The following is a 21,655-nucleotide window of genomic DNA, read 5'->3' as shown; positions in this document are numbered from 1 at the left end:
TGTATTACTCAAAATTATTTTCCCTTTCACATTTTTACCTCCTAGGTTTGTACAGTAGAATAAAACATCTAGTTCGGTATAGCACTATGAGATATCATGTATAAAATGTTCTGAAAGGTACATTAGGTATGTCAGGTAACATATGAATTGTAGTTCTCACTATAGTGTTAGAATCTGGAATGGATGTAAGCAGTATTTGAAGAACACCTTGACTAGTGAAGCACGTCGTGCTAGTATGAACGTGACTCATTAAAGTTCTAGTTCACAATGGAAGGTCCCACTAAAATGTATTTAATGTGTTATCCCAAACTGAGTTCATTTTGATAGTATAAATTAGTAAGAGTGTAATGTAGTCATGTTACATTACTCTATGGGAGTATGAGCTACAATGTGTGAAATGTATTTTTAATAAGTAAGTTTTGCTTGGACAGTATGGCAAAATTGGTATGATTTATAGAATAATGCGTGTTATTCACCATAGGACTATGATCTAGAATGCAATGTTTTAAAAGATTTACATCTGTACATTAGGTAACATGTAAATTACTGTTTACAAAAGCTTGATGAACTGGAATGGGTCTGAGCAGTTTGGAAAGAAACACCTTCATGAGTAGAGATCTTTCAAGCAGCATGCATATGGAGTTTTGTTCAAATGGTAGTTCCAGATGACTGCCCTGAGTAGAAAAACATCGCTGTGTTATGCCAAATAAAGATACTTTAGCAATATGAGCTGATAAGTATGTCATGTGTTTCAGTTCCTTTCCATAATTCCACTATGAGGTACAATGTATGAAATTGCCTTGACACTGTACATTGGGATGAAGAGTAGACTAAAACTTTTAACTCACTGTGGTTCTATAATCTAGTTTAAATGTAACATTCTAAGAGCCTCATGACTATACTTTAGGTAATATACCTAGTTTCCATAGCTTTAGGAGCTAGAATGGATGTAAGCATTTTGGAAAGATCCTTATGAGTGTAGCTCTTTGAGCTTGTATGCATATATTACTAATCCCAACCCTGGTCCAAACTCTAGTACTAACCCTAACCTTATATCTAGCATTAACTCCAACCCTAACCCTACCACTAAACCTAACTCTTACCCTAGCCCTAACACTAACCCTTACCCAAATATCGAACTCTTACCCCAAGTGTAACCTAACCCTAACCATAAACCTACCACTACCCCAAAGCAACCTTTCCTAACTCTAACAATAACTCTAATTATAGGGCTAAACCTACACTAAAGCTAGCCCTAAACTGAGTACCCTACACCTAACCCTAGCACTGACTCTAACCCTAAAATTAACCTTAACTCTTAATCTGACCCTAACCCTAGCTCAAACCCAAAAGCTAGCCCTAAACTGAGTCGTAGCCCATCATATCAGTAACCTTAACCCTAGCGTTGGAATACAATGAGCTGAAAGTTTCATTTTCATAGTAGTAAAGCAACACATATTGTGGTAATATACTTCATATATTGTAACATACTGCCATTGTAAAATGGAACTAAAACACATAATATATTAGCTCATACTGCTAAAGTCATCTTGATTTGGAATAGTAAATTAAATAACAATAACTAACAATACATTAAATAATGGTAACCCTGGCTGTTATGCTGTCCCTAGCACCTGTCCTAACGCTAACCATAATCCTTTCTCTAGCCCTAGCACCAAGCCTAGAATAACCCTGATTGTAAACCTGATCATAAACCTAAACCTAACCCTAAAGCTTCTAATACTTCTAACTCAAAAAAAAAAAAAAAAAAAGAAAAGAAAAGAAAAGAAAACCAATACTTTTAACTGAAACTCTAACCCTGGGGCTAGGTTTAACCCTAACCATAGCCATAGGCCTAACCCTAACCCTAAATCTAAACCAAACTCTTACCCTAATACTAACCCTAACCCAAGGCCTAACCCTCCCCCAAAACCTAACCCTCGCCCTAGAAAAAGTTCTTAGGAACCTTGATGTACCAGCAGGTATTCGTGACATTCCCAGTCCTAATCTGAGCAGTTCTGAACTGAGCTAGGTTCTCCTGGACCATCCAAGGAAGCAGAACAAACCATTACCCAGAGGGGGTCATGTGCATCACTATAACTTGGGGTTTGACCGTGTTTGCGTTCAAAGACACATGAGTGAGATGCAATCGTCTGGAAGACTTGTGAAAATGGTTCATTGATCTGCATCTCAAGTTTTTGAGATAGTAAGTCTTGATGGGGCTGGAGATGACTTCTCACAAGGGACAAGGGTATGGTGTAAAATAGCAAATAAACCTGGTCAAGTGTAAATTTTGCACTGAGGCCAGGATCTCCCACTGGAAGATTTGCCTTAAAATAACAGCAATGAAGAATTTTTTTATTTAAAAAAAAAGTATTTATTTATTTATTTATTTATTTATTTATTTATTTATTTATTTATTTATTTTCGGGGGGAGGGTGTTTCGAGGTAGGGTCTCACTCTAGTCCAGGCTGACCTGGAATTCACTATGTAGTCTCAGGGTGGCCTTGAACTCGTGGCGATCCTCTGCCTCCCAAGTGCCACACCTGGCTAACAGTATCTATTTTTATACTGTTTTAGTTTTTTGAGCCAGGGTCTCATATAGCCCAGGTTGGCTTTGAACTGAGGATTATAGCCGTGAGAATTTGTGGTGTTTGCCTTCATTGGCCCAGAGTTTCCTGCCATCTGCTGCCAGTCAGGGCCTGAGGAGGCGGGGCTTGGAGAGCATTGTCCAATCAGCACACAGACAGGGCAGGGGGCGGGCTTTCCCGGTGGGATCCCGTCCCTCCCTGCAGACTGCGTCCCTGCGCCTTGGATCTGCCGCCGGGATCGCTCCCTTCTCCGGAGTTTTTGGGTCCCGTACTGTGCGGCTGTAGGATGAAGCCAAAGGAAGACGCTGGATCTTTTTGCACTCCGGAAATGGTGAGTGTGACGTTCCGAGCTCGGGCAGGAAATCTGCGGGCGGAAGATGGCCGTGGCGGCCGCAGGTCCCCATTTCCTGCTCCAGAGAACCCCCACCCCCACCCCCACCCCCAGGCCGGAGCCCGGGATTTGGGCCGCTGCGAGACCGCGGGCGTCCTGTCCCCCGACTTCGGCCCCGCTCGCGGGGCGGCCCTGGGCTGGCTTTGAGCCGCGGGATGGGAGCTGCCGCCCCCCGCCTCTGCACCACGCGTGCGCCCAGGCCCGCGGGCCGCCGGCGTGCCTGCAGCCTCTGCCAGCGGGGAGCCCCGGGCCCCAGTGCGCGGGGAGGGGGCAGCTGGCCTCCGAGGGGACACACACCGACGGACGCTTTCCCAGGAGCCTTCTGTGGTGTGCTTCCCGACAGGGTGCGCAGGGCTGCGGGACCTGGTCCACATATCCTGGGTTCGCGGAGTCATGGAACAGCTGGGAAGGATGGTTTGGCCAGGGGCCCTGCTTCTGCCTGAGTTGAAGGGACGTGTGTGAGCCGCGTGGATGAGGGGCCCCTTGCAGTCCGGACTGCTCCTGGGTGGGTCATCCCTAAAACACCCTGGGGTTTTCTAGAACCATTCTGTCCGACCCCAGGGATTCAGCGCCCACGCTTTCTTGGTTCCATCACACCTCCCAGTTCTGCTTGAGTCTTAGGATCTGCAGGTCCACTTGTCTAGTAATCACTGATTTCTCTTTCTTTGGATCTCTGTGACAATCTGACTGTGGGACACTATGCATATGCATGAACCCCATCCCCTTTTCCTTCTTCTCTGTAGTCATTGGTTCATGTTTCCATAGTGTATCTGGGTCTCTCATTACTACCTGTTCCCCAAGATGCATTTCCTGGAGGGCCTAGTGTCGCTAACACATAGATTGGAATCCAGATACCATGCATTTCTTTATTGGGTGACTTTATATAGGCACAGTCCCTCTCAGCAAAGTGTGTGTGTGTTTGTGTGTGTTTGTGTGTGTGTGTGTGTGTGTGTGTGTGTATTACATTGGGATTCACTTTGATCTGGCCAGGCAGTGGTTGGGTGTTGAATGTCTGTCCCAGAAGAGCCCTCAGAGCACAAGGTAGATCCTATGGAATCAGATAATCAGGCAGGGAAAAGTACTGGAGACATGTGTGGAGATCATCCAAGACCTAGAGAAGTAGATCAGTAGGCCACAGTTAGACCTCAAGGCTAGGCACTGGGGTTTAAGGTTAGATTGATTCCCGGCTCTCTTTAGTCCTATCCCAAACCTGGGAGGGCCTGGCTGGTGGGAAACACCCAGCTGGTTTGGGACACCATTCAGGGGCATTCTCTTCCAGTCTTCTTCCCGATGTACAGGCCTAAAACTTGGGGCTTTCATGTCTTTGCATGGAGACAGAACTGCTGTGGGGGTTCAGTCCTTTTCTCTGAATGGCAGAGGTCAAAGGAGGCAGGGAGACTTTGGATATTCAGGGCAGAGGAGTGGGGCACAGGTCCTAATCCTGCCTCCAGGGGACATATGAACTCCCCCAGTACCCTGGGTGTCCTGTGTGTCTGTATATCTGTCCCTCCATCCTTTTCTTTCTTTTTATTTTTTTCAGGCAGTGTCTCACTCTATAGTCAAAATGGACCTGGAACTCACTGTGTAGCCCAGGTCTGCCTCAGGCTGGGAGAAGTCTTCAGACCTCTGCTTTCTGAGCACTGAGATGTTTTTGTTGTTGTTGTTTTGGGGGTAGGGTCTCACTCTAGCCCAGGCTGACCTGGAATTCACTATGTAATCTCAGGGTGGCCTCGAACGCACAATGATCCTCCTACCTCTGCCTCCCAAGTGCTGGGATTGAAGGCGTGCACCACCACACCCGGTCCAAGCACTGAGATTTATTCACACGAGCCACCAACTTCAAGTTACCTGCCCCTTTTTGTTCCTCCCACCTGTCTGTGTCTCTCTGTGGCCTATCTATAAGACAAATGAAAATCAGTTGGGAGCCCTAGTTTGGGAAGGTTGTTTTGCTGCATGAGGCCTCACCCAGGTGGACCTTTAACACTAGATGCAGGATATCAGGGCTGTGCCCAGAGGTGGAACCCTTTCCTGCCTCCTTCCTTCTCTCTCTGGATGTTCCTGGTTAAGGTGAAACAAGACCTGAGTTTCGTTCCCTTCCAAAGAGGCACCTGTGTGCACATTTGTCAGGAGCCTGAGGAGGAAGGAGGTCCACAAGTTCCAGACCATCCTGATCTGGAAAAAGTTCAAGGCCAGACTGGGTAACGAGTGAAACTTGCTCTCAAATAAACAACCACCAGTTGCAAAATCTCAGCGGTGGAGCACCTCCTGGCATGGCGTGTGCCTTAACTTCATTCCCAGTCACTTCTCTGTTGCCATCAGAAAAGCCGGTTCCTGCCTTTGACTCAGTTGTTGTTGTTGTTTTGTGTGTTTGTTTTGTTTTAAGAGACTGGAGTAGTCTTGCTCCCTGCTGACCAATGTGGTGGAAACGACAGCATGCCAAGAGTAAGAAATAGTTTTGGGAAGGCCAGGGCTGCCTTAAAGCCCAGCAGGCCTCCCTCTGGGACTCTGAAACCTAGGAGAACAGTGGGATATGGAGCTTAGTACAGTGAGGGAAGCTGATGCAAAGGGCTAGGGATTTGGTGGGTGAGCACAGCCTCCACCGTCCACATTGCTTGCCACCATGGGCCAAACAGGACAGTGGCTTGATTATCACAGTTCCAGAAAGCTGTGTCTTCACTAAACACACAGGGTTCTAAAAAGGCTGGGAGAGGGGTAAGTCCCCGGTGGTCTCACAGCATGGTGTTGGGGGCCGTGGTATTGATCCAGATGCATAGGTCTTCACTTCTCAGTCTCTGAGGATGGATTGGATGAAGGACCAATGGGTTTGTGGAAGGAGGATCTGTGTGAGGAAGACAGGCCTTATAGATGTGAAGGAAAAAGCCATGGTGTGAGGGAGGAAGTGAGAGACGGAGTGAGGGTCTGAGGGAAGAGATTTCAGGGCAAGGGTTCTGAAGGAAGAGATGATTTGGAGAGGATCTGTTTGCTGAAGATCAGTTCTCAGGAAAGAGAAAGGTTTGAGGAAATCTGAAAGTGTGAGGAAGATAGAAATGGGAATGTTGCAGTTACTGTCTTATTGCTGAGATAAAGCACCCAGCCAAAAGCAGCTTATTTATTTAAGGCTTACAGATTCCACGGGAAGGTTCATTATGGCAAAGGAAGCTGGCTTACTTCCTCATACAGTCACAGCACAGAGAGTTCAGTTTGGCTCACAACATACCTTAGGATGGGACTCAGGATCTGCCTCCAGTAACCACCTCTTGCAGCAGAGCTTTGCTTGCTGGAGTCTTAAGTAGAAAACTTAAATAAATAAATAAACAAACAGAGGCTGTGGGGCTTTTACATGTAAAACTACCACAGGGAAAAATTAAGAGGTCATGGGAGGGGAAACTTATAGGTGTGCCCTTGTTAATTTTCCAGATGTAACCTTGAAATTGGAATTCCTTGTGAAAAATTGCTGTAGGGTAATCAAGGGAGGACAGTATGCCACAGGATCTAGGTATGATGAGCTCATGCTTGGCTTCCTAAACCATAGATGAAAGTGGTAGCCCCACATAGCCGTGTAACACTGTCCACTGGCTCCGCATTGTCTGTTCTGCTGGACTCCTGGGTTCCGTCCGCCAAGATCCCCTGACCCCTCTGCTACCTCCTGGAAGCATCACATCTGATTTCCAGGATATTGCAACCTGGTGCCTGTGTACTTGGACGCCTACATGATCTTATATCTGTTCACGAGTCATGAGGTTCCAGTCTATCTCCCATCCACCCAGAACTCCATCTCTTTGTGTCCTGAACTTTGTCTCTTGTGGCCCTGCCTTCCACTGATTATCAGGAAGCTACTCTTCCAGTGCCCTGGCCAGGTTGTCATGGGTCCAGGGTCATGTTTTAGCCATCAGATAGAGGTCTAGAAAGGTTGGCGTCATGGTGTTGGAGGCTGTGGTATTGTTGATCCAGATGCACAGGTCATTGTACCTCATATCTTTGACTTTGGGGTAGGGACTTTGTGTCTGGTCTTGGGGTGGAAGGAGATGGTGACTGCAACGGTAGTGTGTGGTGGTTGGAGAAGTTGACTTTGCCGGGTACCCTGTCAGCCTCTGAATGGAAGGGACTTTTGTCAGCCTGAGTGATCACGGGCACCCACTTCCCCAGGGCAGCCAGTCCACTCTCTATGTTTCCTGAACGCTCTTACAGTCCCTCCCTGCTATTACCCGGGCAGGAACAGCCAGGACTCAAGGTCACAGGCCGCCTGTAGAGTTTTGTGACTTAGGCTGTTTACCTGGGGTTCTATAACCTGTCTCTGAATCTCTATGACTCTCTTTGACTGTACTCGTTCAGACATGTGAGTGTGGCCGCGTTTTGTCTCCCTTTCTGGGTCTGGAATCTCTGTGTTTCTCACTACCGTTGCTCATGAAGCCTTTTCTTTCGGGGCTGGGTGACTCTGATTAGGCGTTTTCCCTCTCTGAGCCATTTGTGCATGTGTATGAGAGGGGACTTTTTCCAGCTGGGACTAAAGATGCAGGATTCCAGGAGCAGCTGTGTGCATAGGGTTCTCCCCTCGCCATCTCCTTCCACCTACTTCTGCCTGTCCTCGGTGCCCTGTTAAGATCTGTCCACACAAAATATGCAGCTCTCACCTCAAAGAGGATAAAAGGTTATGCTGGAGCCAAGTAGGAGTGATCATGGCCCAGGAACATAGATTTAGGTCACTCCAATTCCATGGTCCAATGTGCTGACAATTTTATGAAGGTTTTTACTTACAGAACCAAAGAAAGTCAAATGTAGACACTTCCACTGCACTGGCTGACCATCAGGGAGGGAGGTTCCAGTAAAGCAGGGAAGTCTCCACCATAGACTTCAGATGCTGTCTGATAAAATTCTTAGCCCTTGGGTTGGCAGAAGCTGGTGGTCTGTTAGTACATTCTGAAAAGGTCATATCTGATCAACTGATAGTCATGTGGATGTTCGGTCAGACACGGAGGAAGGCAATAAAGGGCTAATGAGGGGCTAATGATAGGGTAGCTCAAGGTAATTTGTCTGTGGTCCTGCAGCATTACATCTCTATAGGAGATCTGTCAGTCCATGCAGCCTTGTCTGAGGCAGATGCAGCATGTCCAGGGAACTTCACTTCACAGAAGGGAGCCTGTCCCTTGGCTCAAATCTCCCCTCATAGCCAGGCACTGTGTGCCTGTATACCTGGTAGTGAGGGTCAAGGTCAAGAACTCTGGAAAAAAAGAGGAGCTGCCTCCTCGGGAAGTGTGGGAAGTGGAGGTGGCTTCACACCACCGAGGAGGACCAGCCCAGTGCCTGCTGGGACAGTGGGAAGCTACTGATGCTCCTAAACTTTCTCTCCTCTAGAGAGCGAACCTTTCAAGTACCACCAGGCCTGATACCAGCGAGTCCTGCCTCGCTGTGGAACTTTGGATCTGATTGTTGGATTTTCAAGTTCAATAATTTGTATTGATTAAGTTCCAAAATTCCTGTTCTCTAATAGTGTAATTTTTTCATGGCAGTCTCTGATAATTTATGTTTCTGGCTTTCTTTTGTTTTTTTAACTTTACATTGACATACTTATTCAAAACGTATCCTGATTATAATCTCCCAGCCCTTTGTCCCTCTTGCCCCATCTCCTCTTCATTGAACCCTTCCTTCTTTCCAATGGGTTCTTCTAGTTTTGATGTCACCATGGTCTTCCTGCTCATATTCTGCAGGTTATTTTGAAGGTAACATTAGCTACTGTGAGGTTATGAACACAATGGCCATTTTGTGTCTGGGCAACAGTATTCCAAAGCACTTTTCCCCTTTCTTTGACTTTTATACTCTTCCAGCCACCTCTTTTGCTATAGTCCCTAAGCACTGGAAGATGTGACAAAGAGGTCTCTCAGCACTGAACACCCCACTGTCACTCCTTAGCATCTTAATGAGATTTGAATGTCCCTAATAGTCACCACCATTTGAAAAGAGAAGCTTCTTGAATCAAAAACGAGAGTAGCATTAATATATTTGCATAAGCAAAAAGTATTTAGAGGGCACATTGGTAGGCAGAATAAATAGATGATGGATGGATGGATGGATAGATAGATAGATAGATAGATAGATAGATAGATACCTAGACAAACAACAATAGTAGGTTTCCCCCACCCAGCCCCCTAGGATTTATGATCTCCCCAGCCATTAGGTTACATGGGTCCAGGACAGGAACTGTCTCAGAAGCTGTATGGAGGTGTGGAAAAGTAAGTTTCAGGACTCTTTCCTGTGTGTCTAGCACTATGGTTTCAGAGGCCAAAGACATGGGGAAGAGGATCAGGAGATAATACTGAAACATAGAAACTCCAAGTGCAAAATGATTAACTCCACTCATGGCACTGATATCATTCTTGCCTACTAAAGGTAAAGGGTGGCAGGTGCCAGCATCCTCAAAGAACTGTGTCATCGGTCTTGTCTCCGTACAGAGCTTTAAAAATGGGACCTGCAGTCTGTTAGTGTGGAAACTTCAATGCCATGGATACAGTAGGGTCTCAGAGTGGTAAGAGCCATATGGAAGTGTTCGACTGGCAAGTCCACAGTTGTGCACTGACGGTCGTGGAGAGCAAAGGCAAAACTGACCTGCAACTCATTCTCTGGACCAACTTCCTTAGTGCTAGGATTAAAGGCAAGTGCTATCAGGCCAAGCTGCTGCTTCTCTCACCCTGCACAACAGTCAACTTTACATGGATTAAGGGGGCTGGAGAGACCCTTAGTGGTTAAGCACTTGCCTGTGAAGCCTAAGGACCCCGGTTTGAGGCTCGATTCCCCAGGACCCATGTTAGCCAGATGCACAAGGGGGGCGCACGCATCTGGAGTTTGCAGTGGCCGGAGACCCTGGTGCACCCATTCTTTCTCTCTATCTACCTCTTTCTCTCTCTGTGTCACTGTCAAATAAATAAATAAATAAAAATGAACAACAACAACAAAAAATAAATGGATTAAGGACCTCCATGTAAGACCTGAAACTCTAAAACAACGAGAAGAAAAAGCAGAGAGAACACTCTACTATATAGGCATAGGGAAAGACTTCCTGAATACAACCTCAGTAACACAGGAAATTAGGTCAGTACTCAACCTCTAGGACCTCATGAAACTAAAAAGCTATTGTACAGACACGCAGACTTTTGTGGTGGTCCTCATCTGTCCACCTCCTATGAGGCGTGGAGGTCAGAGGGCAGCTTTTGTGTTGGTCCCCACCCCCACCCACTTCCTTGGAGGCAGAAGTTACAGGCCTGATGACATGCACAGTGAAATGTCCACATGTGTTCCCAACATAGGCTGCAGTGACGTTACCTGATGAAACAAGGGAGAGTGGGGCCAGACATTTATTAGTTTCATTATTTATTGCATATTTGATTCTGAATTAATATTGGATGACTGTGTCAGAATCCTTTTAGTTTGCCACATTTTTTATGACCTCTGCATTGATTTGTCAGACTCCACATGGGATAATGGTACACATCTGAAGAACAGCTCCTCTTCCGCTATCATTGTTGGAAATTGAACTCAGAGCCTCAGTGTCCTAGTACATGTTATGTGACCAGCCCAAACATACGCCTTTCCCTTCCATTTTAATCCCATAAAAATTCTCTAATCGTATATTTTTTGAATTTCTACAGTAAGACACAGATAAGCTATTTGTCTTGACTTTTCTCCCAAGATACAGCGTATGAATCAACTGTACTATTTTTTTTTTTTTTTTTAGATATACATAGAATAGTGAACTGCTGTTTTCTAGCCCTGCTCTTGTGGTCTTGGGTTGATGAGAAATATCTCATTATAGGTGTTGGTGTCGTTTGAAGACGTAGCTGTGGATTTCACCCGGCAAGAGTGGCAGAGGCTGGACGCTGCCCAGCGAACCCTCTACAGGGATGTGATGCTGGAGAATTACAGCAGCCTGCTGTTCTTGGGTGAGTCTACTTCCCCCGGGACTCTGATTAGCGTTTACTCTCCTTTCAGTTGGAAAGTGTAAATATAATTCCTAACTTTTATTATTATTTTGATATTGTACTTTTAAATTGGCACACCGTGATGGGACATAGTATATAGACCACTGTGGCTTTGCTGTACACATATGTGTAGTGACCACATGAAGGTAGTTGGTAAGCCTGTGAGCTCAGGGATTACATTTATGGGGATTGCTTGAAAACTTTTATAGTTATTTAGAAATACTAATTTAATTGTTTTCAGATGGCTACGTCCTACTGTACTATAAAACATAAGAAATTATTCCTGGGCTGGAGAGATGGCTTAGCGGTTAAGTGCTTGCCTGTGAAGCCTAAGGACCCCGGTTCGAGGCTCAGTTCCCCAGGTCCCACGTTAGCCAGATGCACAAGGGGGCGCACGCGTCTGGAGTTCGTTTGCAGAGGCTGGAAGCCCTGGCGCGCCCATTCTCTCTCTCTCCCTCTATGTCTTTCTCTCTGTGTCTGTCGCTCTCAAATCAAAAAAAAGAAAAAAAAAAGAAATTATTCCTTCCCAACGCACCAGCTAATTCATTTTAAAACTTTTATTGACAACCTCTGTACATAGAAGCAATATAATATGATCAGACTTCTTTTACCACCCTTCCTTCTCTCCCTCCCAAGTACCCCACTGCTGAATTCCTTCTTTCCAACTAGTCTCTTGTATTTTGATGTCATCACCCCTCCCCATTAATGCAGGCCATTTGTAGAAGAGATATATATTTAGTTGGGTACCTGGTTCTAACTACCCTCAAAACTCATGGTGATCTGCCTACCTCTGCCTCCTGAGTGCTGGGATTAAGGGCGTGTGTCACCATACCTGGCTCCTTTTCCATATTCTAATTACCTGTTTTATTGTTTTATTCTCTACTTCTCTTGCCAGCTTCAAGTTGTAAGTATTAGAACTGGCAGAATTTTTTTCTTTTTGTGCTGTCATGTTTCACTTATGTTCTATGACTTTCCTGGGGACAAATGAAGAAACATCTGTTCACTATAAGTATGAAAGGATTTAATAGCCCAGAGGGGAAAAAAAAAATCCATTAGTATCAGCTTGGTGAATAAATGAATTTATTGGGGTTACTTAGAAAACTAAAGCTAATATAATGAGTTGTGCTGCCAAAATATCAAAACCTCAGTCAGTTTTTATCTGTTATCTACAAATTCCTGGTTGGAATTTTAATTGGGTTTATGGCAGTCTGTTTAGAGGCTGTTGATAATGCATTGCCTGTATCACAGTACTAGGTAACTGTTAATATGGTTCTTGACTTCATTGATGGGACTGTAGTGAAGGCCTCTTGGAGGTCAGTAGAGTTGCTTTGCTTTAAGATGGTGATAGCCATTTTAAAACCTGAATAAATAGTTCTCCTACTTCATATAATACTCTCAAGTTCTGTTCATGTTATCCTTTCAGGTAGTTGTTTTTTAAGGTAAGGTCTCATTCTAGGCTAGTTTATCCGAGAACTCATTTCATAGCCCAGGTTGCCCTCAAACTTACAGTGATTTTCCCATGTCATGCTCCCAGCTGCTGGGGGTAAAGGAATGTGCCACCACACCTGTCTCTATTTCTATTTTTTTAGAATCTTCTTTTCTTTATCTTTGGCTTATGAACAAGGATACTTTTTTTAAAATTTTTATTTATTTGACAGAGAAAGAGGGAGGGAGAGAGAGAGAGAATGGGCACGCCAGGGCCTCCAGCCACTGCAAATGAACTCCAGATGCATGCGCCCGCTTGTGCATCTGGGTAATGTGGGTCCTGGAAATCAAACTGAGTCCTTTGGCTTTGCAGGCAAATGCCTTAACCACTAAGCTATCCCTCCAGCTCATGAACATGGACACTCTTCTAGTACCCTTTGTGTCTTGGATGTACTTTGCCTTTATCTTATGTCTTAGATTAAGACTCCATCCTTTTACTTTTCTTAGGGCTTTGAATGGAGCCTAGGGCTTCATGCGTACTGGACAAATGCTCTACCACTAATCTATTTTTCATCCCTAGGGTTTCAATAATGTATTATAGAAGTAATATATTACTATATTATATTATAATATATTACTATATTATATTTTATGTTATTAGAGAGTAATCTTTGTTATGTTCTAGATCTTACAGAAAACTATATCAGTGTTTCCCATTCATTAAGCTGGAGGCTGTCTGTTGTATATAACATTTTTATGTGGTGGTATAGTCCTTTGCCAATATCTTGAGAAATTTTCTTTGTCTTTAAATTAATGTCTGTGTGTGTGTGTGTGTGTGTGTGAGAGAGAGAGAGAGAGGTGTGTGCACCAGACTTGGTGGCCATTATTCTAGATTATCTTCACTCCATCTTACATTGCAGTAAAATCCCTTAAGATCAGAGATACCTATAACATTTGTGTTCAGCTATACATGGGTGCTGGGAAGAATCAGTCTCAGGTCTATAGGCTTTGCAATCAAGTGTCTAACTGCTGAGCCATTTGTTGAGAAATTTTCTGTAAAGTGCGTTCATGTACCTATTGCGGTACTGAATGGATCTTTGTTGTTTGTCTTGTAGACTCAGTGATTTACACGTGTGAAGTTCCATGTAGCAAATGCTGCATCCCTTCTATGCAGTACAGTTTATACCATTTATCTTTATATGTTTGCTTATGAACATGTATTTGTGTGTGGTGTGTGCACATGCATATGCCCCATGCATGGAACAGTCTTCTGCCTGATCTTGATCTTTTAAGTCAGTCTCCTTTTACTAACTCCAGAGCTTATGAGGCTCCAAGAATTCGTGGGTGTCTGCCACCTGAAGGACTAAAGTTACAGGTATGTGTGGTCATGAACAGTTGTTTTACTTGGATCTGAAGACTGGAACTTGGGCAGTCTCAGGCCTGCTCATGCTTACCCAGGAACCACACTTATCTGCTGACCCTAGTTTGTACTATTTTTAAATGGTGTTTCTCTTTTTTGTTTCATTGAGAAGTTTTGGACCTGTATTCCTCAAAGTTACCGGGTCTGTAGTTTTGGGGGTTTTGTTATTGTTGTTTTGGTGTGTGTCTGTGTAGTTTTCAAATAACTGTAATGCTACTGTGTGAGTTTATACCTGAGAATTTGACAGTTCCTACAATGGTGTTCTGTTGCAACTGACTTTGAGCTTTCCTCTTGAAATTATTAGAATTCTCTATGCTTTATCCCCATTTTGCTAGTTTGAATATATTTTAACAGAAGAAATATTTTGTCAAACCTGTTAGGGTTCTTGTGAGCTGATTGATCACCTATATGAATTACTTTTCAACAATAGAAAATTCTTTGAGAAAGCTATGTTTTGTTTTTATTTCGTTTGTTTTACCTTGGTGCATGGTTATTATAAGTGTTTGCTTTCTTTCTTTTATTTTATGTTTATTTATTTATTTTGTAGAGAAATAGAGATGGAGGGGGAGAGAGAGAGAGAATGGGTGCTCCAGGTCCTCCAGTCAGTGCAAATGAACTTCAGATGCTTGCGCCCCCTTTTGCATCTGGCTAACTTGAGTCCTGGGGAATCAAACCTGGGTCCTCTGGTTTTGCAGGCAAACAACTTAACCACTAAGCAATCCCTCTAGCCCAGTGTTTGCTTTCTTAATGGCAGCTTTTGTGATCAGTAGTTCCCATCCTTCATTATATTCTTTTTAATTTCTTAATTTTCTAATTTTTAAATAGTTGTACAATATCTTTCTCTGCCCGATCAATTTATCTGCATCGCCTCTTTAGATGAGCTCTTACCTGACAATCTTTCTGGCTTGTTCGTTTATATGGCCACTCTGTCTTTGTACCACCTGTGAGAAATGTCACTACTTGTCTTTTTAATTTCTTTAATCTCTCTCTCATTATCGTCTATTCATTTGATGTATTTTTTGATGTATTTTTAAAATCACTGTTTTATATATCGTGCAGATTACTTAAGGGTAATATGCCAGTCAGTGAATATGAGTGTAAACCCTTTCCAAGAAAAGTTTTTATTTCCCCCTGTAGAGCACAGTTCCTGAAGTGAAGCTATCATCCATCATTGGCACACATGACTTACCATGTTGGTAAATCTGTACATTCTTTCCCATTCACAGGGCACTGTATGACCAAACCAGAGCTGATCCTCAACTTGGAGCATGGATTTGCACCGTGGAGTGTAGCAGGAGGCGCCGTTCAGAGACGTCCAGGCAAGTGAATACATACTGGGGAAAGAAGGTCACTAAGAGGAGAATTCATCAGAAATAGTCATGTTAAGCTCTATTCGACAACCTTTAATCAAGTCCTGCTGATTCTTATTCCTGTGAATCAGACACTTACGTAGTTTCCACAGAGCTTTCTCCATCTCTCTGTATGGTTTTGTGTCTGCCATCGAAGTATATTCTCTTAGACTTCCCAAAATTTTATTCCCCCTATAGGTATTTTTGGAAACTATATTAGATTATTGTAGCTAAATTCTCCCTTGTCCATCATTTATATTTTTTATTATTCTAATGCTAATTGTTACTTTCACATCACTGTGCTAAAATACCTAACAAGAAACAATTAAAAAAGAAAAGCATTTTGTACAATTCTATGATGTTGATCATGCTTAACAGTACTGATACAGACTTGGAAATCAGCACCCTAAAAAGAGTATGTAATAGTTATAGTTTCAGTCATCTGTAGAATTTATAAGAAAATGAAAAAAGAGAGCATCAGAGATTTCAGGCTAAGATATGAAATTAGAAGTGTTCTCCATGTCCAGGAGAAGAATCAAAGTGAGAAAGGACATTATGTATCTGAAAGAGATGTGTACTAGGGACTGAAAGAGAGGTGTTGGGACATATAAAGAGAAGAAAAACTGACAGTACAGGCAAAAGTATGACATAGTCCATTCTTTTCTCATAGGCAAAAAGGCAATAATAAACTACAAGCTAATCCTTCTCCTTAACACAGATGGATGATTCTTCTTTGGGTACCTAAAACCCTAAAATGAGCTAGTATTTTCCTCTGATTTCTCACTGTCTGATACCCATAGGAGATGCCTTGTGCTTTTGCCTGTAAGTGTGAGAAACGTGTGGTATTTATAGTGAGTCGAATTCTGCCTAGTCCATCAACTTAAAAGGTCATTGAGTTCACCAGTGGTTCCTTGTATGCAAACACGTTTCTTACTAGATTATAGCCCTCTCATTGATATAATTGTTGGGCCCAGCCATCAGACAATATATACCACCAACTGTAATAGTGAAAACAGAGGAAGAATATTAAACTCCAGCTAAAATACCATTTTTCTTGCCAACCACTAGGATATTTAATAGTGAGCATGGGCATAGGGTTTCTTCATGTTGATTTTTTTCTTGTATTTTTCAACTGTTTTTCCTTCATTGTTAGTTTGTTTGTCACTTTATTCCATATTGTGTCTTTTTTCTGTTTGAATTTTAGTCTTCTTACTATTTTTTCTCATTTTGCTTTCATATTCTACTGTGCATTGCTTTTTAAAAAAATTTCTCTCTTATATATTCTTTTGTATATTTTGGGTGTTCCTCCCTCTCTTCTCCTTCCCCCAGAATAACAGTGAGTGAAGTCAAGGGTGAACAGCTGTTATAACAATACTGGAAATATACCGAAGAACTATCTGCACAATCATTGAGAAACCCAGTGATATCTGGAGGAGATCACCCAGTGGTGAAATGTGCTTGTTGATTATGTTTGATAACTTGATTTCAAATCCCCAGAATCTTATCAGATACCTAGTACATAACAAAATCTCTTTAGTCCCTGTGAGCATAGTACACAATGTGAGGCATAAAAAAGAGAATTCTCAATATTTCACAGATAGCATGGCATCACAGTAGTGAAATACAGAATACTTTGTCAGAGTGGAAGTGAGGACTTACCCAGAAACTTATCTGTCAGCTCCACACATGCATTGTGTGTACATTTGCATATGCACACATATATAAAAAAGAAACAACATGAATCTGTTCTGAGGAACAAGGTTATAACAGAAATATTTGAAATAAAAATATTTCTTATGTCATTATAGTAGAATATTATACTAATCTTAGCAAATGAATTGAACAATAGAACAAAATATCTAGTCAAAAAATAGAGAAATGAAGTTTAAATGCTGAGCAGAGGAAATGAAAATGGCCCAACAAATAAAAACTTTTCTTCATGCTCACTAGATTATGATACTACAAATTAACAAAATTAAAAATGAATTAGATTGTCTCATCTGTGGCAGAATGGCTGTCTCCAGAAAAATTAGAAAGAAATTATTTTTGAGGATGTAAAAGTAGAAGACACCTAGAGAAAGTCAATGTTATCTTCACAGAAACATTTCATAATGAGCAGACCTCCAGTAAATTGATTGATTGTAGGAAATCTACTGTTCAGTTTACATTCATTTGTATAAAATATAGCTCCTGTCAAGTAGCTGAGTAATCTGTGTGGGTTATTGATCTGTACCAAGATTAAATTCAGTGCAAAAAAAAAAGGATTTACATGAGGAAATTATTATTAATATAATTATTATGAGATATCTTTTGTTAAAAAATAATGCCTTAAGAATATTAGGCAGCACTTGTGAGATGATGCCATGTTAGCATAAGAAATGTTATAATTTTTTTTATTTTACACAGAATTAAAATTTCGACAGAAGAGCCACTGTATGAAACCTTATGAATGTAAACAATGCCTGAAAGCTGTCTGTCACAAATCACACCTCTCTGAGCCTCAGAGAAATTGTACAGATGGTGAGACATATGCATGTGGAAAAACTATCTACCAGAAGTCAAAACACAGTCTTTGTCAGAGAATTCACAGAGATGAAAAGCTATATAAAGGTAACAAAGGTAGACAAGTTTTCTCCCGGAAGTCTCAGCTCAGTTTGCCTCAAAGAGTCTGTACTGGTAAGAATCTGTCTGAAAGTAATGAATGTGAGAAAACTGTCCATTGGAAGACACAACGCCCTGTGCATCAAATAACTCACACAGGTGAGAAGCCATACAAATGTAATGAATGTGGGAAAGCTTTCTGCTGGAAGTCAGAACTCATGAGGCATCAGAGAAGTCATACAGGTGAAAAGCCATATGAATGTAATGAATGTGGTAAAGCTTTCATCCAGAAGTCTGAACTCACTGTGCACCAGAGAACTCATACAGGCAAGAAGCCATATGAATGTGATGAATGTGGGAAAGCTTTCTTCAGGAAGTCTCAACTCACAGTACATAAGAGGACTCATGCAGGCGAGAATCCTTACGAATGTCATGAATGCGGGAAGGATTTCTTCTGGAAGTCAGAACTCATTAGACATCAGAGAACTCATACAGGTGAGAAACCATATAAATGTAATCAATGTGGAAAAGCTTTTGTCCAGAAATCTTATGTTACTGTGCATCAGAGAATGCATACAGGTGAGAATCCATACAAATGTACTGAATGCAAGAAATCTTTCTGCTGGAAGTCACAACTCACTGTGCATCAAAGAAGTCATATAGATAAAAGCCATTTGAATGTGGGAAAGCTTTCTGCTGGCATTAAAGAACTCATATAGATATGAATATAGAACTCATCGACATGAATAAAGAACTCTTATAGATATGAATGTGATGGATATGGTGAAGCTTTCTTCTCCAAGTCATACCTGTACATCTCTTTTAGCCAGTGTTGATAAGTTGACAGCTGGAAGACTTCAGCCATGACAGCTAAATATGTTTCAAACACTTCAGATAAATTTGATTACATTTGATCTGTAGTTATGCAATCTGGTGAGAATGTATGGCTTTATAACCCTTAATAGCCAATGGGAAATGTGTCTATGTCTATAAGCAGCACTCCTCACTTTGGAAGGACAGTTCATTAGACAGGCTCTCATAATGCAGGTAAATTTGAGAATAGCAAATGTGAATATGCAATGAAGAAAAAAAGAAGGGCTGAAGAGATGGCTTATCAGGTAAGGCACTTGTCTGTGAAGCCTAAGGACCCAGGTTCAAATCCTCATGAAGCCATGCACAAGTTGGCACTTGTGTCTGGAGTTCCTTTGCAGTAGCTGGAGGCCTTGGGCTGTGTTTTAGTAAATAAATAAAATAAATAAAATATTTTTTTAAAAATAAGTGAACTTCACTTAATGCTGGGATATAATGTATGTAACTGTGTGTGTGTGTGTGTATACATATATACACACACACACACACACACACATATATCATGGATACCATGTTATAAAATATCAAAAGTACATTGGGCTGGAGAGATGGCTTAGCGGTTAAGCGCTTGCCTGTGAAGCCTAAGAACCCCGGTTCGAGGCTCAATTCCCCAGGACCCACATAAGCCAGGTGCACCCATTCTCTCTCTCTCTCTCTCTGATTCTTTCTCTGACTGTCACTCTCAAATAAATAAATAAAAATAGACAAAATAAAGTACATTATTAACTGAGTTTGGCCTTTCATATGAGAAAGAAACCCAAAAATTGAGTACAAAATTCTGTACTCAGCACAGCATTCTTTCAAACATGAGGTAGATGACAATGAATTAAAATTATTATATAAACAAAGGAGATATATGCAAACACGGTAGAACCGATGATGCACAGACACAGCAGATTGCAAAAACTGCTTAGCAATTCCTTATAATATTAAGATACAGTTATATGATGTAGGGAACAAAACTCTCGATTTATACTGAAGTAAATAAACATGGCTTAAATACAATTGTAATATTTGTAGCTGCCCTTTTCATAGGTGCCAGAAGATAGAAAATTTTAGTTGTGAATAACTTGATTTATGTCATATTACAAAAGAATCAAAAATGTGTATGTTGTTAAATACCAATGCTTATTATGTGATATGTATAACAAAACACCATTTGAGAAGAAATAGTTCTGTATGTCAAATATAATTGGATACATGACAATATAGTTATAAAAACCAATTGAAATTATAAGACAGTATTACTGTATATTTTATTTCTTTTCTTATAAAAATCAAGGATGTTTAGAGAATTTATTTGTTCTGCAGAGAATTAGAAATTAAGAAATTCATGTATAGGAAGTAACCATGTTCAAAATATGATGATGAACTATACTTTTCACTGTATTGTGAGACTCTTCAAGAATTGTACACAAACTACATTCAAATTGGTAATTTACTAAAAAAGATATAAGTTACTAATTCTGGAAAAGTTATTCATTGTATAAAAACCTTGTAGATGTTTACATTCTAGTTCACAGCTGTAGTTGAAAACATAAAAAAATGACTATATGGGACTGATCTTGAATGTCAGTATATAGGTGTGGTCATCAATATAACTTTATATTTTTTTCTAAAACATCTCTCCAAAAAAGAGATTATTTTTACAAAATTTATTTTTATTTTAATTTTTTAAATTTATTTGAGAGAGTCCCGAGGAATCAAACCTGGGTCTTTTGGCAAGCATCTTAATTGCTAAACCATCTCTCCAGCTCCAAGGTGCTTTAAGATTTAATTGAAGAAAGTAGACCTTATGGAATAGTTATGAATTATGAAGCTAGAGATGATAAGATAGGCTATCACACAGAGCCAGAGAAATAAATAAGAAGAAAAGAGAACGCAAAAAGTGTTATAAAATACTTTAGATAAGAAAAGAGTGGGGGGAGGAATGATGCCAAAAGAAGGAAGCCCAGAGTACAGGAAAAGTGAGTGGGAAGAGGGACCAAGAAAAATAAGAAAATGTCCTAACCCCAATGCATTTCATTATAATATAAATAAACCTAATGAATAAAATAAAAATTTTACATTGACAGATATTAGGTTTTAAAATCTTGGTGAGACTTTGAAAAGAAGGAATCATAGAGTGAGTATCAAGAATATGAGCAAGGTTGGCTCTTCTTTGTTCCACAGGAAATTATATTTATTTTGTAAAACTCACATTTACATACATGCTTTATTTTGTCTGTGTTTGCAGATGGTATGTATATAAAAATGTAAAGCTATTTGCATATTATTAAGAACAAAAAAGAATTGTTATTATGATGATTTCAGCTTCAGTATGTCATGTTCACTTTTATCCTCATCCAGTAGATTTTAGTACTTTAAACTGTCTATTCGTGTCATGTTCATCCTTTGTTGATCCCTTAGGACAATCAATCAATCTTTGCTTGGATTTACTTTGTGTCAACTTTATTCAGTTTTGATCTGAAATTCACTTTGTAGTCTAGCATGGCCTCCACCTCAGTTATAGACTTAATTTTCGTGATGAATTTTTTTTCCACCAAAGTGCTCTCCCTACAAGAATGCTGTCCAAGGCTAGGACCTGGAACACTAGTCTGCATATAGTAGGGAACATATGAAATTGTATTCAATCAAGAATACACCAATGAGTAGTGTCTTAGTTGAGCAAATTATTGTTACTAGGTTAAAAAAGAAAAAGACTTGAAGACTGCAACTCAGCTGCAAACACTTTAATATTAATGTATCAAGCCATTTATAATAGTAAGAAAAAACAGAGATGATGGGTGATGGCAGTAATTTTGGCCTTTAGATTTTCATTGTATTCTCTTGATGATGTTTAAAGAACATAAATTCCAGAGTAGCATTGCGAAGGTTTGGGGTACGTTATCATGTCACAAATTCATTTTGGAAAAATTTAAAAATTCTTTGAGAATAGTGAATATAAACCCAAGGATTGGAATCAAGAACTGTGATTATTGCTGTATTCAGGTGTATAATTCCCCTGTGTGCCTTGTTACTTTCCCCATTGCACTATC

General features: G+C 41.1%; 1 protein-coding gene across 1 annotated transcript; it reads left to right on the top strand.

Annotated features, from left to right (window-relative positions):
• Positions 1-2,777: 2,777 nt before the first annotated feature.
• On the top strand, positions 2,778-19,067 carry LOC101604609 (zinc finger protein 25-like). The gene is made up of 4 exons (XM_045130003.1): positions 2,778-2,922; positions 10,787-10,913; positions 15,024-15,116; positions 17,553-19,067. The coding sequence occupies exons 1-4, from the start codon at positions 2,878-2,880 to the stop codon at positions 18,464-18,466; spliced, it is 1,179 nt and encodes a 392-aa protein (XP_044985938.1). The 5' UTR covers positions 2,778-2,877; the 3' UTR covers positions 18,467-19,067.
• The last annotated feature ends 2,588 nt before the right edge of the window (positions 19,068-21,655 follow it).

The sequence above is a fragment of the Jaculus jaculus genome, chromosome 11 (assembly GCF_020740685.1).
Source record: "Jaculus jaculus isolate mJacJac1 chromosome 11, mJacJac1.mat.Y.cur, whole genome shotgun sequence".
In the NCBI taxonomy this organism is placed as follows: domain Eukaryota; kingdom Metazoa; phylum Chordata; class Mammalia; order Rodentia; family Dipodidae; genus Jaculus; species Jaculus jaculus.
The sequence above is the reverse complement of the archived record's forward strand: the minus strand, read 5'-3'. Positions and strand labels throughout refer to the sequence as shown.